The sequence below is a fragment of the Cotesia typhae genome, unplaced genomic scaffold, assembly GCF_013202065.1.
Source record: "Cotesia typhae breed Kobodo isofemale line unplaced genomic scaffold, CoteBio_Ctyphae contig_26, whole genome shotgun sequence".
Classification (NCBI taxonomy): domain Eukaryota; kingdom Metazoa; phylum Arthropoda; class Insecta; order Hymenoptera; family Braconidae; genus Cotesia; species Cotesia typhae.
The window spans coordinates 2,361,836-2,383,530 of record NW_027423732.1 but is presented as its reverse complement, the minus strand read 5'-3'; the positions used below and the strand labels follow the sequence as shown (position 1 = coordinate 2,383,530).

General features: G+C 34.9%; 3 protein-coding genes across 4 annotated transcripts; all 3 read right to left on the bottom strand.

Moving 5' to 3' along the window:
* Positions 1 to 341: 341 nt before the first annotated feature.
* Pde6 (phosphodiesterase 6) lies at positions 342 to 9,570 on the bottom strand. 2 transcript variants are annotated; one of them, XM_074239824.1, is made up of 9 exons: positions 9,435 to 9,570; positions 8,369 to 8,515; positions 8,018 to 8,282; positions 6,682 to 6,915; positions 5,796 to 6,621; positions 4,348 to 4,674; positions 3,893 to 4,269; positions 2,857 to 3,292; positions 342 to 2,543 (listed from the first exon to the last, which is right to left on the bottom strand). In XM_074239824.1, the coding sequence occupies exons 3-9, from the start codon at positions 8,254 to 8,256 to the stop codon at positions 1,887 to 1,889; spliced, it is 3,096 nt and encodes a 1,031-aa protein (XP_074095925.1). In that variant the 5' UTR covers positions 8,257 to 8,282; positions 8,369 to 8,515; positions 9,435 to 9,570; the 3' UTR covers positions 342 to 1,886. The 2 variants fall into 2 exon arrangements, with proteins under 2 accessions (XP_074095925.1, XP_074095924.1); XM_074239823.1 differs by having other exon boundaries at positions 2,298 to 2,530; positions 2,855 to 3,292.
* Positions 9,571 to 13,711: 4,141 nt separating this feature from the next.
* On the bottom strand, positions 13,712 to 16,913 carry LOC141525367 (synaptic vesicular amine transporter). Its single transcript, XM_074239836.1, has 6 exons — positions 16,230 to 16,913; positions 15,976 to 16,170; positions 15,642 to 15,908; positions 14,553 to 14,746; positions 14,175 to 14,496; positions 13,712 to 13,971 (listed from the first exon to the last, which is right to left on the bottom strand). The coding sequence occupies exons 1-6, from the start codon at positions 16,438 to 16,440 to the stop codon at positions 13,760 to 13,762; spliced, it is 1,401 nt and encodes a 466-aa protein (XP_074095937.1). The 5' UTR covers positions 16,441 to 16,913; the 3' UTR covers positions 13,712 to 13,759.
* Positions 16,914 to 18,068: 1,155 nt separating this feature from the next.
* On the bottom strand, positions 18,069 to 20,767 carry LOC141525377 (uncharacterized). Its single transcript, XM_074239850.1, has 3 exons — positions 20,325 to 20,767; positions 19,834 to 20,220; positions 18,069 to 19,758 (listed from the first exon to the last, which is right to left on the bottom strand). The coding sequence occupies exons 2-3, from the start codon at positions 19,955 to 19,957 to the stop codon at positions 19,535 to 19,537; spliced, it is 348 nt and encodes a 115-aa protein (XP_074095951.1). The 5' UTR covers positions 19,958 to 20,220; positions 20,325 to 20,767; the 3' UTR covers positions 18,069 to 19,534.
* Positions 20,768 to 21,695: the final 928 nt, after the last annotated feature.

The window sequence follows — 21,695 nt, the reverse complement described above, 5'->3', positions numbered from 1 at the left end:
TTCACTCGTCGATCAATAAGGGCTTTAACTATTAGATAAAAATTAATTTTATGCATAATCTAATATTTTTTATTTAACATTGATAGCGAAAGGACCCTCTTAAGTTATATTGATAAGCTCATATAATTATACAATAGTATGAATTACTGTATATGAGTTATGTCAAATTATACAGAACTCAAATTCATTTATAACTTTATATAGTGACATATGTAATTATAATTTTTTCCCGGGATATTTTTTATGGTCATAAATTATAACTTACAGGTACTAGGAGAAATAAAAACAAAAAATTCTCAATTTCCATAAATTTTTATTGTTAAAATTCACCTTATTTCATATATTATCTTAACCTTATAACATGCAGTACTATTTATCATTACTTACATTTATTACACTTTAAGTATAAGTTATTTGTCTAATTATTATCAAAAGACTAAAAATCTTTTCATTGTTTTATTATTTATTTATTTATTCTATATATTTCAGCGTGAAAGAATTTTCACGATTATAAAAAGTCTAAATTGACTCGTTTATAATTTTTTTATTTCATTTACACTGGACATTTTGATTTCGTTAAATTAAATCACAAGAAAAGACAAAATCTCACTTTTATAGTCTCCAAATTCTTATTTCTAAAAAAAATTATTTAGTTTTCAAAAAATTAAATTAAAAATTTTTTTTGCTCAAAAAATAACTATTACGTTGATCTACATAAAAAGACGCGTAAAATGACTACCCACATGACTTTTTTCGATTTTGACAACTTGTCTAATTGTTTTCAACAATTGGAACAATTATGCCATTGTTAATATTTAATATTTCAATTAATTGCCGTTATCTTGAAAATTGCTTATTTTGTTTAATTTAAATAACAATTTTTTCCAATTGTTGAGAATCACTTTCCAATTTATCGCAATTATCTAAATCATAACGTGTAACTCGATTTTTAGCACCAATTATTCTAATTGTTGACAATAATTATCCCAATTGTAAACAATTGCACTTCTAATTGTAGATACCAACTGTCATAATTTTCAATAATTAATTGAATTATCAAATTGAGACCTAATTGTCGAAAATTACACCAATTTTCATAATTATTTCAATTTTTAACACCAATTGTTCTAATTGTTCACCACAATTATGCCAATAATCGAAAGTAACTATTCCAATTGTTAACAATTAGACAAATTACTCACGATAGCCCCAATTGTTAATAATTTCACCAATTTTTAGTACCTGTTCCAATTGTCTTGACAATGGACAACAATTCTCCTAATTGTTTACATTAATTGTTCTAATTATTGAAAAAATTTTTTATTACTCTAATGTAGAGTAATTACTCCAATTATTTTCAACAATTATCTCAACAGTAGACAGTAATTGGTCCAATTGCTTACAACTATCCCAATTATTCACCATTGGTTTAATTGTTATCAATTTTTACAGTTTCTTGTAACTTTTCTAATTTTTAACACCAATTTATTTAACTGTCAAAAACAATTATCTTAATTGTTTACAATAATTGTCTTAATTATTCAACGTTGTCTCAATTGTAAATAATTGTTACAATTTAAATTGTTAACACCAATTATTTAAACTATTAACAAAAATCATTCTCATAGTTCACAATAATTGTCCCAACATAAGCTCAATTGTAATCAATAAGTCCAACGTTAAACCACCAATTATTAACTCCAATTTTTCCAATTGTTAACACCAATTACCTTCACCATCACCGAACCTAGTCATGCGGGTACTCAATCTCCGCGTAATTTCCTCCGGATTTCAAAAATCCAATCCTCTCTTCCATAAAAAATTTTTATCGTCCAAGAAGCTCACTATTCCGGTATACTTTCAAGAGCACTAGAGTTAGTGAGCCGTCAAATAAGCAAGCAGAGTTTGTTCTTATTGCTCTTCCGGTCAGGAAGCATAACCTTGACCTTGCCAGTATCTTCCGAATTATTTCTGGTATAAAGAGACTTGCTGAGTCGATGTCTGACTCCCTTCCCGAGTGACCTTCCGCCCTTCCGGAGCGACGCGAACCTTCCAAGAGCGGTCTTAGGGAACTCCTTGGCAGTTCCAGGAGTCGCAGTCGTGCAGTTGAGTGTAGTTACTGTAAATTCGATGTCTTTCGGCTCCTGGGATACAAACTCCTCGACGGGTTCCTCGATAGTGTCGCGATCGATCCACGTGAGCCCCATCTCGACTTTCTCTGCTAAATCCTGCCAGTTCTTCCGGTTCTCGGTGGTGCCCTCGTAGAGAGGCATGATCCACGGGAAGGTCTCTGAGAGGACCTTGTACAAGGGCAGGCAGATCACGTCGATGAACCCGACTTGCATCTGCGGAAGTTCGTCGCGGCGTTCGCGGTCCATCATCGCGACTGGCTGCTGGTTCAGCTGAAGCTTCTCCAGGTCGCCCTGGTCGAAAAATTCATCGGCCACCAGCTTTGCTACTCGATGCTGGACGTCCCATGGCTTGGCTATCGCGCTCACGTCGCAGGCTGTCATCATCATTCCGCAGAGTACTGAAAAATGAAGCTGTGAATGATTTTACCGAAATATTTCGGTAGGATTTAAAAAATCAACCTTGGCAAGTAGAAATTTCGAAAGAGGAGAAAATTCTGCGTAAAATAAGTATCCACATGGCTAGGTTCGAAATTGTCTCGTGAATTACGCAAGTGAAGTACGCTACTTGTACTTCATTCGTACTTAACTTGACAATTCAAAACTTAAGCTTGTGGGTACTCATTTTTTGCGTAATTTTACGCTGAGTACTTAGATCTTATTAAAATTGCGATATTGTCATTACCATTAGAAAAAAAGAGTTCAGAATTAACATTGATGCTTACGCTCTTTTTTTCTCCTCGCTTTGCCAGTCGAATTCTCCGTCGTCGATCAACTCCATGAATTTGTTTTTTTTCTTGAAGTACACGGCCAAGTCTGTAGAAAGAATTGCGCTCTCGACGACCTTCATGACGCGTCGGTAATCCTCCATTGACAAGGTCTGGAAGATGTTGTTGCTGTCGGAGTTAAGGATCATCACGCATTGATCAAAGTGGTGGTGCTCCATGGTGCTCGTGGAGTAGAGGATCGCTAACGGCGACTCGGTTTTTGTCTGGAAGGCGTTGTTTGTTCCTCGGTGGTCCAGATCGTGGCACAGACAGGCCACCAGAAGACCCAAGATCTCTAGGTCGGTCATGAATTGTTCCATTTTTCCCGTTTTTAACATTGCGAACATCGTTTGGGCCACGTTTAATGCGTGTCGCCAATTGTGGTATTTTACAGGCCTGAAAAATTATTTTATCAGAAAAAGTTAAGGGTCTTTAGGTCAACTTCAAGGTCATCAAGTTAACCTTAAGGACCAAAGGTCAACAACAAGGGCTTGAAGTTGACCTTAAATTACTATTAATCAAACAATTTTCTATCCTAAGATTTCATAAGATCTAAAAGGTCAATTTTAAGGGTTGTAAAGTCAATCAAGTTCATAAGGTCGATTTAAAGGGCCCATGATCAATGATAGGATTTCAAATTTAATATTAACTTGTGAAGTTAAGGACCTTAAAGGTTGACCTTATGACCTTTAAAGTCGACCTTGAGGGCCAAAGGTCGATCATAAGAGCTTCCAAGTTGACCTTGAAATATTTAGTAAAAAAATCTACAATATGAACTCTTGAGACCTCGACGGTTGACCTTAAGGGCCATAAGGTCAACCATAAGGGCCGTGAGATCAAGAATAAGGTCTTCCTAGTTGAACTTTAATGATTGTTCATAACACAAATGATCCATTATACAAAGTTATGACTATCGTTTAATTTTGAGGGCTATGAGGTTAACTTTAAAGGACATAAGGTCAACCTCAAGCGCTATAAGGTCCCAAAGCAACGCACCTATAATTTTTCTTAACACTAAGAACCCATCTGCAGAGCACATCGTAAGGAATATGAAACCTCTGGATAAGGTCACAAGCCTTGAACATCCTAACGGTGGCTCTACAGGTGTCCTCATCACTAAGGTCAAAATCAATGAAGGTAAAACTGTAAAGGTTGAACTGCTCGGCCGAGGGAATGGGATCAGTCGTGAGCTTAAGGGCGTCTTCGTTACTCGCGGTAGCATGGTAGCTCAGACACTCAAGGGCGACCTTTTGTTTGGCCATCAGCTTGCACGCTGATTCGTACATCTGGGTATTGTGGATCCCCAATCCGCAAAAAATCGCAAAGGCCTCGAATATAGAGACGTCGCTATCGGTAAACGAGCTTCCGTTGTCCTGAAAAAGTCAAGGACAAAATTACGTTCAACGTAAGGTCATTTTAACCTTTGACTTTGTCAACACAATAATACTGACCTTATTTATCAACTGAGCTACGCCGATGACACTTCGTTGTCCGTTGACGATCGGCATGCACAATATGCTTTTGATTGGCTCTTTGCTCTTGTCGATAACGCCCTTTCTCAGCCAGATCGCAGCGTCACCTATATTCAGAATCTGACCCGTGCTCGCGACGTATCTCGCGATCCTGCCTAAAGGACTCGCGAGCTCGCTTACACTAGGCCTGCTGACTCGAGCTTCCTGGACGCCATTTTCCATCTCGAAGACCATCGTAAACTTTGAGCTTCCGTCTGACGCCAACGCTTGCCGAGACAAAATGTCCTCCATGTCAATGTTGTTGCTCTGGAAGGTCAAAAGATTTATTAGAAACTCAATTGGGTTGTTATTAGAATTTTTTAAGGGCTTAAATCCTTGTAAGGTCAATTGAACCTGATTAGGTTCAATGAGGTTAACTTTTGTGTAGGTTAAGTCAGGTCAAATCTTATTAAGGTCCAGTAAGGTCATCTATCGATTAGGTTCAATCATATGAAACCTTATTAAGGTTTCGTTAGGTCAACTATTTGATTGACCTGAGTCTAATTACAATTTATTTAGGTTCGAACCTTGTTAAGGTCCAGTAAGGTCAACTATTGATTACGTTCAATTAGGTGAAACCTTTGGAAGGCTTCAGAAGGTTGAATATTATCGACTTTTGTCGAGTGTAACTCTTTTAAGGTCCAGTTAAGTCAAAGATTATTCAGGCTTAGTCAAATAAGACCGTAGTACTTTAAAATAAGTCAAACATTAACCGTGATTAGATTAAGTCAGATAAACCTTCTAAAGTCCGGTAAGGTCAAACATTGTTAATTTTATTCAGATGAGACCTTTATAAGGTCGATAAGGTCAACTATTGTGTAAATTTAGCTAAGTGAAACCTTATTAAGGTCGAGTAAGGTTAAAAATTGTTAACTTCAATCAAATGAAACCTTAATAAAGTTCCATAGGGTTTATTGTTGATTTTTGTCAGGTCAAACCGTCTTAAGGTCCAGTTAGATCAATTATTGCTTAGATTCAGTCAAACAAAACCTTACTTATGATGAATAAGGTCAATTATTGTCCAAATGAGGTCAACCTTATCAAGGTTTAATTAGGTCACTTAATGTTTGGGTGCAGTCATGTGAAACCTAATGCAGGTCAATCCTTATTTAAATCCAATCAAGGAAGACCTTATCAAGATCAGTAAGATAAAAAATTACCAAGATCAAAGTACGTAATCTATTTTTAAGGCCCAATAAGGTCAACTATTGTTAATTTAAGTCACATAAAAGCTTTTTAAGGTTCAACAAGGTCAAGTATCGTTGTCTTTAGTCATGTGGCACCTTATTGAGGTTGATAAGGTTAAATCAGGTAAACCCTATAAAGGTCCAACAAGGTCAGTCATTGTTTCCTTCAACTACCTTCCAAACAGCCAAAAAATTCCTCACCTCCCTTCTGGAAAGCGGTTTGCGGTCCTCTTGAACAGACTTCCCCGGCCTCTCTACAATCTTCTCCAAATGTCCAGCTTCACCACAGTCCAAATCGAGCAAGTACACCAAGCACCTTTCACACTTGAGCAACTCCTTGGCTTCCGTCATAATTTTAGTCACCAGACACTCCAAATTATTCTGTTCCTCGAAGATGCTCCTAGCTAGGTTCAGCAAAATCTGGTTTCTCCGGTACTCCAGCACAGACAGTTCAAACAGCTGAGCATTCTGGATCCCGATTCCGCAGAAGGTCAAGTATCTCTTAAAGACCTCAATATCGCGGTCGGTGAACTCTTTGCTGCCATTGGTCTTGTTGATGATCTGAGCGACTCCAATGACATCGCCCTCGTAGTTGCAGATGGGCATCGACAGGATCAGCGTGGTCTTGTACCCGGTCCTTAAGTCGATTTTGCTGTTGAATCTGGGGTCGCTGTACGCGTCTTTGATGTTGATGATCTCCTTGGTCTGGGCGACGTACCCGGCAATCCCAACCCCGAAGGGGATCCTGATCTCCTCTGAGTTGGCCTTTTGGATCGCGTCCTCCAGCTCGGTGTCCTGGGTCACATCGAACAGCTTCGCGACCAGGTATCGCTCGTCCTGCGGGCCCTTAGCTAGGAACAGGCTGCCCCTGTCTGCATGAGTTAGCAGCCCGACATTGACGAGAATCTTGTGGCAGAGCACGTTGATATCCAACTCATTGGCCACGTCCCGGATCAGCTCTATGAAGAGGTCACCTTCTTCTAACTGGGTCAGCTCTGCTCGTCTCCCGGACATGGACATCGGCAACCTGGAACCCAATAAAGCGTTGAGTTTCATAGCCTAGATGATGATGATGATGATTGGTTACCGGTTGGGGCTCTTGGAGCGCTTGATGGGCGAATTAGAAGCCAACCAGGACTGGAAAAGGTCGGTAGTTACGCTGTTTCTCTTTCTGGGCTGGCTCTCCTGGGAGTTCTGCCCCTGGACACTCAGGCTTGATTGCTGCTTGAGGAGACTCGTGTTCAAAAGCTTAACTTTTAATTCATTAGACGCTTTGTCCCGCAGCCAAGCTTCCACTACCAGAGGGTTGCTTTCCAGGTATCTAATTAACGAGATGAGTATTTAATAGTGGGGGTAGCTTAGAGAAGGAGAAGGAGGAGGAGCTTTTGGTGATAGGAATGGCCAGATGTGAAATATGTGAATTATGTATGGTCACATATGAAGCATGTATGAAAATGTAAAGTCATATATGATCAGATACGAAATACGTAAAGCTGTATATGGTCATACGAAATGTTTAAGAAAATTGAGGCTATATATAGTCAAATATAGAACTTTTTAAACCATATATGATCATATATGAAACACATGCATCATATGTGGTCATATATGAAACTCGGTGAAAGTGTAAGACCATACATGATCATTTAAGTAACATAAAAAGTATTAAAAATTTTGAGTCATATATGGCCAGCTATGGAGCATATAGATCTCATATAGTTTTATATGAATAATGTGTAATTAAAGAAGATCTTATAGAAAATATGTGAAAATTTAAGACCACATATAATCGTATAAGGAACATATTAATCATATATGATCACATATAAATTGTCGATGTTTCTTACATAATTTCATATGAAACATATGAAAAAAATTTGAGACCATATATAATCATATACGAGTTATGTGAACTATTAACAACCATATGTGGAATTATAAAACATATAATCACATACGGAATATATAAATTATATATAATCACAAACAGAAGATATTAATTATGTATGGTCACATGCGGAATATATGAACTATAAACGATCGCACACGGAATATATGATTACATACGAAATATATGAGCCATATAGGATCATATACGGAAAATATGAACCATATATATGATCACATGCGAAAAATGCGAATCATATATGGTCACAAACGAAATGTATGAACCATATATGATCACATATAAAACATATGAACTATATAGGATCGCATATAAAAAATATGAACCATATATGATCACATACAGAATATATGAACCATATATGATCACATACAGAATACATGAACCACAATGATCACATGAGGACCATATGCATAAAGTTAAGATCATATATGGTCAGATATGAAAAATATTGAATATGTAATTCACATTTAATGAAATATGGATCACATATAAAATAAAATTTTTCCAAGCTTACTTTCCAACTCGTTCCATCGTAAGACCATCTTCTTCAAACTCATAAACAGTCTCTTCGCAGAGCGTCTTTTTCTTGGCCTTCTTCTTAGCATCCTTATCGTCACTGATGTTGTAAAAGTTATTGTTGCCCGCGGTGGTGCTTGTTTCAGATAAGGGCCCCTTGGAGTCACTAGACGACACCAACGTACACTCCCTTTTGTCCGGGGTCTCCGGCGATCTTGGTATCATCGAGATCTTCATTTCTCGATAACTTTTGAACTTTTTATCTGTAAACAAAATCTTTTAGATTTGCTGTACCTAGATTTATCTATGCATTTCGATCTCCAATATATCTGGAATATTATTTTATTACCCAGATATATTTGATGTCAAATCCTTGTCAATGTCACTCGCTTCCACATCATCTCGTCCGTCTGCTTCCGTTAGTTTTTTTTATCGATGAAAGTTTTGTAATGAAATCGCGGTTTTAAGGATTCCATTTCCGGGTTGATATTGCCAGCTAATCATTTAAAAACATTTTAATTATTATTATTTATGTCGTTTTTATTAAAAATAATAGTTTATTCAAATTCATAATGTTTAACTTTCTGGGTTAAGTATTGAAATTACAAAAAAATCATAACTGAAGATTTTTTATAGAGAATTTTATTTTCTACGAGAAAGGTCTTCTAGAGTTTTGCTCTGTCTCTCTTGTTTTCTTTAGAATTTGAATTTGAAAGTAAAAAATAAAAGTATAGAAGTTTTCTGTGAATTTAAAATACAGATTTGTGGATTTAGAGTTAAAATTCTAGCTTATATATTGTGAATACTAAAAAATTGTAAGAAACTTTTTTTTAAACAATTATATTTTCAAAAAATTTTTTTTTTAATTTTACTGCAGCTCTATTCCTTTAGACAGAATTAACAAAATAATAATATAAATTTAAAATAGTCATTCAAAAATTTTTTTATTGTTATAAAAATTTTCAAAATTTAATATTAATAATAATATTGTCTTTTTTAGATTGTCTTTAATATCTAACTCTTCCTTTTTGATTTTCTGACTCAATGGTAAGAGCTACAGAAAAATTGAGCAAAGCTTTTTTCTCAAGAATAAAATAGTCTAAAAAAAAATATCAATTTTCCAATATTTTTCACTATTTCCGCCAGAATCTGCACTCTAAACTTTGAAATACCACCAATAATTTCTCTACCTCGATTTCTTACGTTCAAACTCAAGTTTTAGGCAAAGCACTAAAGATCGAGCAAGATTGAAAAGGACCTATCCGATTCTCTACAAAAAAAGCTCTGATACAATTTTTCCGTACCTAGAATTTAGTCTTGAAAAAAATTTTTTTTCTGAATATCAATTAATCCAAATTTTCTACCCCACAAAATTTTCTCAACAAAATTCAGGTAAAATGTCTTAATTAATTTACCTCACTAATTCGAAGCAATATTACCACATAAATGTTATGAATATTCCAAAATGACCTTGACAACTTGAGAGCCCGGACAAACAGCCTCGAAAAATAGTGACCTGAAACACCTGGGAGATTATCCGTATCTGTAAGTAATAATGTAAACAACTCGCCAGTCGGTAGAAAAAAAAGTAAAGAACGGCATCGAGAACCGAAGCTCCGAGCTTACTGGCAGGTACACTCGATACGAGAAGGAAAACTAGCAGTAGAGCACTACTAGCACCACCAGTAACCCCGTGGCGAGCTTCTACGTTCTCGATATATATCTGTATATATGTTATCAAATCAGCCTATATATAAATATATATATATAAATATATATGTATAGCGGGAAGAGGAAGATCGATACCGTGGATAGAAAGTGGTCCCGGACCAACCATCCAGCAGCCAGCAATTCGCCCGCCTGTGTGCGTGAGGGAGAAAAGGGGTGGGGGTGGTATGTTAAGCTAATGCCGGAGGGCGAGAAGATAAAAAACGAACCCCGAGGCATAAAATGTAGAGCTTTTTTCCTGGAATTTTAAACGAGAAACACTTAACCCGTCTCTCCTCACTACGGTAAATTCGAAATGATTTTAAAAGCGGCGCCTTGATTGGCTTTTTATAAAAGAACCGTTTCAGGGAGGAAAAACGGAGATAGAGGGGAGAAAGGAGTTTTGGGGTGAAATAATTGAGAAATTTGGGCATCGAGGGGCGAAAAGTCGGCATATGATTGTATGTGATGATGCATGGCTTGAGGATCGGCTCCCGGATGACCTTAGAAGTCTTAATTAACTATTTTGAGGAAAAAGTTTGGAATTGGAAACGTATATGACGACTTTTTTGGGGTATAAGATGCTATATGACGCTGCTGGTGTCATGTGGAAGTCATTTTTTTTTTAAATAGTTACATTCAAAAAGTTTTAAGTAATAATTCTATAATGCAGCCTATCAAAAAAATCCACATGAATTTATATGGGAATTTACATAGGAACCTGTGAATATATGGATTCCTAAATGGAAAATCCAGATAGAAAATATGAATTTCTATAGGAATCCACCCAGGAACCTGTGGGTTCATGGATTCCTGTATAGGAAATCCACATCGGAAGTATGGATTCCTCTAGTGAATTTATCTACCCGGAATAAACATAGACCTTGTAAGAACGTGACTCAGGCCAGTGAGTAGCGCAGAAGACTGTCAACCATGAGGTACCGGGTACAAGTCCATCAGCCGCAAAAAGTTTTTTCATTAGATAAAATTACAAAATCCGTTTTTCATAATTAATTTCAATTAATAATTAAATAATAGCAATAACTTCATATTTATTGAAATTTTTTAAATAAATTTTCTTTGTCTGATTAATATGGGAATTTATGTAGGATCCTACCCTGGATTCCTATAAAGGAAACCATATGGGAATCTATCCGAAAATGTGAGAATCCAGACTGCTTTCCCATATGGATTTTTTCGATAGGGCATTAAGTTAGTTAAAAACGGTATATGATAGTAATTTAGACGTATATAATACTATCTGACGCTAACAGTGTCATATAAAGTTCATTTTTTTGTATTAATGGAACTTAAAAAATCTGAAGTAACGATTGTTTGAAACAATACTTAAATTTAAACTCATTTGGAACAGTACATGATAATAATTTGAAGATATATGATGCTATCTGACACTAATGGTAAAACATCAAGCTTATGTTCTAGACTAATAGTGCTCTAAAAATCAGAAAGAACAATTATACAACTTTATAAGCTCAACAAATATCTGTATTCTGATTTAAAGTAGATTAAACTGTCATATATGTTCAGATGAATTATTTCCTGCCATATATGATCGTATACGAGATCCCATAGGTCAGATATGATCATATAGCATCATATAGCTTTTGAAAACTGCATTTTAAGTGATATTAACTGTCATACGTCGTTAGATGAGTTACTGAAGATCATATATATGACATCTGATGGATCAGATACGATCACATAACATTTATCACTGCATTTGAAGTGATGTTAACTGTAATACGTTATCAGATGAATTTCTAGAGATCATATATATGACATCTGATGGATCAGATACGATAATATATCGTTTATAACTACATTTGAAGTGATATTAACTGTCATACATCGTCAGATGAGTTTTTGAAGATCATATATGACATCTATGGATCAGATACGAGCATATAACCTAAAAAAACACGGAAATTCATTATAAAACTAACAATTGAAGACAAATTGAAAATTACTTTGCAATCGTAACTCAAGTTTTATTGATCCAAATGACTTATGTTTAAAAAACAATTGTTGGGGCAGTCATTGAAAGTAATTAGTCACCTCAGACAATGTGGCTTTATTTAATTATTCAGCACTTCTACTCGACTCTCATTATACTGAAGTGCTTCAACTGTAGGAATGGGAAGTGAATAGTAAAGTAACTCTTACATTTGCTTATTTCTTCTTTTAATTCATCTTTTTTAATCTCAGTTATTAATACACTACGGTATTAATAAATTAATTAATATTTTAGTTTTATTCTAAAATTACTCACCCGTTATATATTAATATTATACTAATGTACAATTTACTCAGCGGTGGTATCAAAGGAGAAATTAGTAATTCTAATTACTAAGTGGTTTGCGGGCACATAAACTTCGACTACCTCTGCTGACTTATATATAAACAGTCTTATAGACGCACTAAACTTTTAAGTATTCGATATAGTCGGAATATTCATCAACGATCTAGTAAACTTTCAACTTGGACAATAAGAATGATACTTAGTTTTTAGGAAAATAAAAGTTTTTTTTATCTTTTCTCCACGATAACTCACAAACTGATGGACCGATTTTCATCTAGCTTGTTAGAAACGACTGTATCGTTTTATCTTTAGGTCCCTATAAAATTTCAAAAAAATCGATCTAGTCGTTTTTAAGATATTATAAAAAAAACACCGGATCAAGAAAATTATTTTGGATATTTTCTTGGTCCATTGTTTTTTTGACGATAACTCGTGATCCAATTGACCAAATTTGACCAGATTAGTTTTGATCGATTCAGTGTTTTTACCTCTAGATCCCTACAAAATTTCAAAAAAATTCCAAAAAGACAGTAGATCAAGAATACAATCTCGAAAATTTTTTGGATCCATCATTTATTTGCATTATTTCAAACTCTTTTGAACTTCACACATCAAAAAATCTTGAAGGTAATCAAATTTCGATATATTCAAGTTTTCCAAAATAAAAAAATTAGGAAAACGGTTGACCCAAAAGGCCATCCCTGCAACTTCCCGCTAACTTCATACCTAAGTGCTCAATATATCAGTTCTTTTGTTTTTGATGTCTTAGAGCCTCACAATATAGCCTTTGTGTTATTTTGAGCTCTCCGAGCTCAGATAAATAGCTGTTCTATATTTTCGAGCTCAAAAGTCTGATAGATATTCCATAGAAGATTATTTTTCCAATTTTCAAACCGCAAAAAAAATTTGGATGAGTCAACCGATTTTCTCGTTGTTTACAGCATCAAACGCAATTTTCTGAGCTCTTTAAAGAATCTTGAATTGGGAACTAGTCAGACGACAATTTTTTAAAAAATTCTGAAAAAAACATCTTTTTCAATTTCTTCCGACAACGATATCTCACGAACGAATCAACTGATTTTGACCGGACCGGTAGCGATCGACGTAGTTTTTTGATGTTTAAAGCTGAATAGTTTTTAGAATCGATCGGTTGAGCCGTTCAGAAGATATTTAAAAAAAAAAACGAATTTTTGGAAATTTTATTTTGGAGATTTCTTAAAATTTATCGACTCAAATTTTTTGAAGTAGAATTAGAAATCTAAGAGCAATGGAACTGTTTGGAACGTCATTTATTTCGATTAAATCCGATGCGCCGTTCAAAAGTTATCAGAGATTTACACACACACACAGAGGGAAAAGGCATAGTCAAGGAAGCTTTCTAGGAACTCAAACCGTCGAGATCTGATCAAAACTCGGTAAATCTAAAAACTTTCCGGTTTTTGAAAATTTTCTATTTTCTTAGCGGGAACTTAAAAAAAATTTCGGCTAAATTTTTGATTCCTAAATCTCTGTTTCCAACTGATTTTAAATGCAATAGTAAACGTTGGAATCACTACAAACTTCCGAGTACCGCGAACCCGGTTTCGATGTATTGATCCATTCTAGAATTCCAATGAGTTCCGTTTACCTCAACAGTGTTTCGAAAAAATGATCAAATAACCTTTAAAATTAATTTATTTGGTAATTACATTGGAATACAATTCAATATTCAAATCAAAGATCATCATCATCTTGAAACCTCTCGTAGTCGTGGCTAGTTTTGTTGATAGAACTATACTCTTTTACATCTCGACCCAGCAAAGCTTGTTTCCTCGTTATGGCAAGATAGATCAGCAGTGGGCAGTACGCGAGATTTATCAGCCCGACTATCCTCATAACCCACTGGAAGCCAATCATCCGGACAAGCTCGCTACCGACAATCGGCCCTGAAAAAATAAAAAAAATCTACTTTTCGTATCCGCTAAAACAGATTCCTTTATTTCCTGCAATTTATCTGAGACGGCTGGAAATTTCTAATGACTTTTCGGTACCTTTCATTGGAAATTTCCCGCTCTACAGAAAAGCTCTGATGTGAATTTTATCTAGAACGAACTGTCTAGGAGTTACAGGACTTCGAAGTGGAACTTACCTAAAGAATAAGCAAGGCTGACCGCAACCTGCTGAATTGAATAAACAGGCCCGTAGTTTCCGTCCTGATCGACGAGACTTGCCAGCAGTGGTACCAAGGCAGCATCTGCTATGCCGATACCCAACCCCATGCCCAAGTGCGGGATAACCAGCTGCCCCATGGTATTCGCAGCCGGTAACAAGATCACGCTGATACCAACAAGTGCCATCGCAAGGACAGCTGTTTTGCATCTTCCATACCGATAAGCGGTCATTCCGAAGCAGTTTGTCCCTAGAAGGTATCCAACGCTGTCCGGGATAAAGACCATGCCCAGCTGCCACTTCTACAACCGAAATGGATTCAATTTGTGGCTCAATTTTAAGAAAATTCAGGAATTACCTTAGGCTTGATGTTAGTTTGCAGCCAAATCGGTAAACACGGCTCCAAGATGGCCATCGGAGATGTTGACGACAAAATGGCACCTGCTATGATCAGAATCTTGCCCTGGAGAAGTAGTTTTGTCCAACTGGTCTTTGACTCGGTTTTCTGGTTCTTGGAATTCGTTTCTGTGTCCCACAAGAAAATCTGAAGGCCTGGTTTGAAAATTAAAGTCAGTTTTTGGATATTGGTTGAGTCATCATAACTCCTAAATAGATAAATATATAGAAACTGGGGTTGAGAAATGTAAAAGCGTTGGGTTGCTCCCAGGTTGCTATGGAATTTGAAATAAATCGGATAGCTTTTGGATAAAAATCGAACGTGTCACCCATAAAAAAAAGGTTTTATTTTTTTTTTAAATACTTGAAAATCTTCAAATTCAGTATGTTAAATGGGGTTTTTTTAGTTTTTCAATTAGGAAGGTTTCAGAAGTTGAGATTTTGCATCCATTGCTTCAAACCGGGTCAAAATCGGTCAAGTAGTTTTGAAGATGTAAAAAAATAATGGATCAAGAAAGTTTTCAAAATTATGTTTTTGATCCATTATTCTTTTGCAATATCTCTGGAACTACTTGACCGATTTTTTTAAAAGTTTATGGACGTCTTGGAGTGATATCACAAAATCGATTACTAAAAACTGGGTCAAAACAGTCAAATGGATCAAAAGTTATCATAAAAAATTCATATATCAAGAAACTCCTCAAAAGGATCTTGATCCATTATTTTTTTGCAATATCTCTGAAACTAATTAAGCGATTTTTTTTTAATTTAATAAGAATCTACCGGTAAGAACACTGAGTTAATTGACTTAATCTATGATCAAATTTGTCAATTAGGTCAAAAGTTACAGTCAAAATACGATGGGTCAAGAAAATTTTCACAAAAATGTTCTTGATCCACTGTTTTTTTGCAATATCTCCGAAACTATCCGACCGATTTTTTTGAAATTTTGTAAGAATCTAAAAATGGATACAAAGAGTAAATTTTTACAATCCGGTTTATAATAAATAAATCTATGTGCAAGTTAACTTCAATAAAAAATTCAACTTACTGAGCGGAATCAAGATCAGTGAAGAAATTAGCAAGAATGGCGCCATCTTGCCTTCGATATCATAAAGAATGGATCCAATGGGATATCCAACAAGGACTCCCAGAGCAATGCTGCCGAGAATGAATCCCATAACCTTGGAACGTTCTCCTTCATCCGCGTACTGTGCTGCCACCATGGACATTCCGGAGACTCCAATACAAGCGGAAGAAACTCCCTGGATGCTTCGAGCCAGGAACAGAAACTCATAAGATCGTCCAAACGCAAACACTGGAACAATGCAAGGTTACTAGGCAACTTCTGACTTGAGAAACTTTGGAGCAATAAAAATACTTACAAATGGCGGCAAGGATCAGGCAAAGGTTGCCGATAAAGAGGGGCTTGAAGTACCCGACACTAGAAGTAACGCTGCCAATAAAAGGGTTCAGCAGAAGTTGAACCAGCGCCTTTGAGCTCAGAAGAAGTCCAACGCGGCCATTTTCGTCCGTCGAATTTTCGCCGATACTACAGAGGTAGTCGGGAATTATCGGCACTAGAACGAAAGTTGCTTGAGAAAATTACCGATAAGCGATAAAATACTGGGTAACTTACCGACGACGGTCAGGAGGACGTTATCCAGGAACAGGCTCAAATAGACCAGAGTCACAAGAATTAACTTCAATTTTGGGGCCTCCATCCTCCAAGAAATCTGTAACGAAGCTTCCGGGTGTCTCACGCCATTTTGAAGGCCTTCGCGGGACTCGAACCCGAAGTAAACTAAACACCGAGGTCTTAGATTCGCTTCCAAACTGAACAACTCCATGGTCTACGCACCCTTTAATACCTCCACTGGAATATATCATCCGGTGACTGTTTCTGCGCACCACCCCGTCGGACAACCCTACTCGGTAAAATAATTACTTACGAATCAGTGGGTTTTTCAATTTATTTACAAGCTTATCTCCTAGCCTCAGATGCTCAAAAATCGCTTTTAAGTTTAAACTACTGGAAAAAAAATTATTTTACTAGAAAAATACCGTCAACTCTTTGGATTTCATGATCCTTGATGGAAAAATTATTTTAGAAAATTTTTTTTATACTGGCTTAATGCAAAAAAGAGGCTTTTTATGACAATTTTAACTATTCTGCTGGAGGCGCTGGAATTTTAAGGTTAGAAATTTTTTAAAGCTTTAGGACCGGGCTCATTTTAAAACTGAGGCTTTCTCAATTATGGTCCCACTGGCAAAGACATGAAAAAAAATTTTTAAGAATAATTCCAAGCAATTAAAGCAAAGAAAAAGGCGTTTTTTTTTTAAGTAAATTAGTTTTTTGATGGAGACGCAGGAAATTTGAGGTTAAAAATTTATTTGAGCTGCCGGACTGGGCTTATTTTAAAGCTGAGACTCTTCAGATGATGATTTCACTGACGAAGCCATGAAACAAATTTTCTTACACCAATGACAGGCTATTAAACTCGCTGAAAAATAATTTTCTAGAATTGCGACAATTGTAAGTTGGATGCGCTGGAAAAATTCTGGAAAATTTTTTTAAACTTCTGGTGTGACTCAGTCTTAAAGTAGATTCTTCGAAGTTTATTTGAAAATTTTGATCGTAATTTTAAAATAAGTAGCTGCAAAGTTACGAAGATTTGAAAAACACAAAGGATTGTAGAAAAAAAGTCTGGACTAACGCTCACCGTAAAGTGATACAGATTCATCGATTCAGTGAGCACACCTGCTCTAGATTGCTGAATTAAGATAATTTCATTTCGTATCGACTTTTTTTTAATTGAAAAAAATTCTTCAGACAAAAAAAAATTAAATTGAATTTCAAGTTTTAAGGAAATTATTAATAATGCTCACAATTGGAATAGATTTGAGGCCATCACAAGGTGAAAAACTAAGATTGAAAAATTAGATTTTTTTAATTTTTAAATTAAAAAAAATTTTTTTTTTATTATTCTGCTTGTATTTACGGCGTAATTATGATAAAAAATGTCATGAAAGAAAAAAACAAAGATTTTAATAGCTTTTTTTGCTTTCAAAAGTTGGGAAAAATTTTGGCTCTCATGTTTTTGGATAAAATTTCTATTTTATCTTTTTTTGATATATATTTTTTTTTTTTAAGTATATAAAACAACAAACAAAAATAATTGAATTTCACAATTTTCTGAAAAATTTATAAATTTTTTTTTTAATTTATACAATTTGTTAAAATTGTTATAGTCAACTTTTCAAAAAATGAAAATAAAAATAAAAATGGTTGACCAAACTTGTAAATATTTACCATATATTTATTTATGCAAACACTTATCAAAGAATTATTTATGGAAGATGTGAGCGTTGTCGCAATCTGGAAAAACCTATTGCTTAACGAGGAAAGTTTATTTACGAGTTCTCCGACCGGCTAACGTTAATATAATGTGAATTGATAATATTGGAGAGAGCGATAAAATGATTAATAGTGTTAAAATAATGAATTTTATTTTTCGATATAAATTATTAAAAATAAAAAAAAATATTAAACAAAATACTTCTAAATAAATGTAATATACTAAAATAAGTATGCAGTAATATTTTTCAATCTATTAGTTTAATACCATAAGATAGAATAGACAATGATTTTAATTACAATACTGAGTAAATTACCCTTGCAGTGCAGGAGATCATACAAACTCTAAATCAAAATGCACAAAATGTTTTTAAGCAAAAAAAAAAAAAAATTCTTGGGTCAAAAAATCCGTGTCAAAGGGGGTCAAAGAATCCGTTATTTCTGTGTAGGAAACGTAAAATCACGCAGTAAAGAAAAAAATATTCACAGATAAATTACAATAATCGGTAAAAAAATAAAACAAAGCTCATTTGCTAATTGAATGGTTGACTTTTCTTGATTTGAATCACTCACGAGTGTTTGACAGAACTATTCGACCTGGGGTAAAATAATCCGTAGTTGCGCTCTCAATCTCTCAATAAACTGCCGTCGCTCCTTTTCCTGTCTTTGATATTTGGAGTGATAATAGTCAACAATGAGTTCAATTCCAAATATGACCAAACTCCACAGCAAAGTAGCTGCAAAGACAATGAAATAAAACACCAAGTTATCAAAGTCGACCCGTTCATAGTTTTCAGCTTCTTTGATTTTCTCCATTTTGTCTATCTTTTTTCATAAATTATTTACTCTCTCTTGACTGTAATGGTATGATAATCCTGTTTCCACCGTTATTGAACGAACTTTATCAATTTTTTCCCTAAGCGCCCAGTTCTTCTTTGTCCAAAACACAAAATATTTCTTGAACGTGATTTCCTTTGATACGTAGAGATTTCGAAGCTTTAAGGAGTTGTGGAGTTGGGTTACAGTCAAGTCAATGCAAGCGATGGTCGAATTTTGTTGGGCTACTTTCACACATTTTTCCAGATCACGTACATCCACTAGATGCAAGTATTTCTTGTCCTCTTCGGTAACCCATAATTTTTCATTAAGTATGTCTCTTGTCAATTCCATGCTGAAAAACACGTGATATTTGTTGTCGAATAAGTCCTTTAGGGTTTCAACATTGCGTCTTGCAGGTTGGGATAGAATTGCCGAGATTTCTCCTTGTAATTCGGGCATGACCACAAAAATGAATAAAAATCCGAAGAAATAAATTATCTTCATCGAGAGACGACCCATTGGAGAAATTATCCCCATGCTCAGTGACATGCTAACAATGTCCATGATTCCTTCGCTCACGTTAAATATATTGTTCATGATTATAATCATAGCAATCAAAAACAACACTAAGAGTGTGGTAAAGATTAACTGCAGATTTATGGGGATTTCGGTGAGTGCTGTCAAATAATCTGTTTTCTTCGTCAGAATTGAAAAGTATATTTCATGATAATCTGTCACAAAATCAGTCAATTTAGGATTCGTATCAGCTAACTGGTTCCTAATGTTAATCGCATCATACTGACGATTAAGAAGTCTTTCATCGAAACGACGTCTTTGAATTTTTCAAAAAATTTCATGTAGGCACTAACATTTCTCAGATTGTACGATTTGAGTAGAATTTTTGAACTGATAGAGACCATTAATTTTATTTCATGACCATCTAGGTGCTGGGTTTTATCAAAATCAATATTTTTGTAGTTGTGCTCCGAATCTAAGAACCAATTGAAAGAAATAATGAAGCTTATACAATTAAATCGTAAATGATATTATGAAACTTAATATTTACCTTTTGGATACTGCAAACCGTATAGTGTCGGCTTTCTTTTATTATTGATATTTGCATTTGATGATTTCACTTGATTCCAAGGTCGCGGAGCGTATGGTGTGTAAGGATTCAGAGTGTAGACCATGGTTGATTCTTTTTTCTCATCATAATACACATAGTATGATTTCAAAATATCGAGGTTTCCAAGGAATGAGAAAATTATAAGAACGTTTTTATCATGAGACTCTTCAGATATCCTTCGATTTGTTTCCGTCTCGGATCACCATTTATGACAATTAGCGGACTTCCATTATCAATACTCCGGCTTGCCACTTTGTCATCAACTAAGTCAGAAGATATTATCAGTGAGTTAGAATTATTTGCAAACCCTTTATCAATTAATTCTATCTGCAAGAAAAAAGAGTAATTCTAAAAACTGTTAACAATTATTTAAATTTAAAAGAAAAGTTTGGTCACGCTTGAGCTCAAGGCGTGCAAAAAAATCAACTCACCGTATGATTCATGAGGCGTGATTTGATTTCTGAACCGTGAATGCTGCTTCCATTTGAAAAGTGACCAGTGAATACGCAACAGAAGCAAAAAATAATTCTAATCAGCGGCACTATTATTATGTTGATGATTAATTTAGAAAATAAATCCTACAGAATAGAAGATTAGAAATGTTTTGAAACTCTCAAGGTCTTTGAAGTATTTAAAAAAGTAAAGACGATTTGCCTGACGAGCTAGCGACTGAGTAGTTTGAAGTAATGTGTCTGACTGAATGTATTGCAAAATGTATGACTTTGCTTCGAATTGTTGCACATGACAACTGCAAGTAACAATGTGGCAAAGTATCGTAAAAACTAATGCGGAGCTACGTGTAAAAGACACGTCAACTAGGCTAGCCAATACTTGGTTCGAGAAAAAGGAAGTTTTATTGTCTCCATAAAACTGGCTGAGGCCTCCAGAAGAACTACTGGTGCTGTAGAAACTATTGACCAAAACTCTCTCGGGAGCTGTGCTCTAGCTCTTTCATTTCACTAATCTTCCATCGGTAAGCAAATAATAACATACATTAAAAACTTGACCGTAGGGTATTTTCATCAGGAGCAACCAACGTGTCGATTTGTTGAATAGGTGAAGGAATCAATAAGAAATGACAAGAAAGAATAAAAAACGGTTACCGAAAAAAAAAAAACAGATCTTTTGTATACATCACAGCTCAAAAAGGGCAGTAGTTTAGAAATTCATTATTGTACTGGAGCGAAAAGACCTCCTTAAATATAAAAAAATATTTTCGAAGCTAATAAATTTAATATTTAATATTAAAAACTCTAGACTACCCGGTTCATTTACCTTAAAAATATCTTTAGATATGTTGAACAAAATTTTACGACCTGGAACAAGTTTGTATCCAAACAATATTGTAAAAAATGAAGCATATCAATTTGCATCTAAATTATTATCATCATTTCCTTCCAAATCCACAAAATAAGGAAAAATAAATATACCAGCTTCTATTTATAAGTAGGAATTACCAATGACGTCAACTTTAACAGGATAAACCACTTAATTATTATTATAATCATCATTCTCGAGACTTTCCTTATTCTGCGGAATTTTATCACTCTGCAAATTTTTCTGTAACAACCTTCGAGGGTATAAATATAAAAGGCTGTCGAGAGAAGAAATCAGTTACAATTTCTGCCTTTTAACAGAAACATCAATTTAAATAAATAATAATAATAAATTTTGTCAGTGATTGAGAAGACAAAAATGGCGAAAAACTACCGCTCAATGTTATTGCTAATATGCCTATCGTTCTTAGTAATCGTTTCGTCTCCAAAAAATGGCGTTCAAGCGGACAAGTTGATCGGAAGCTG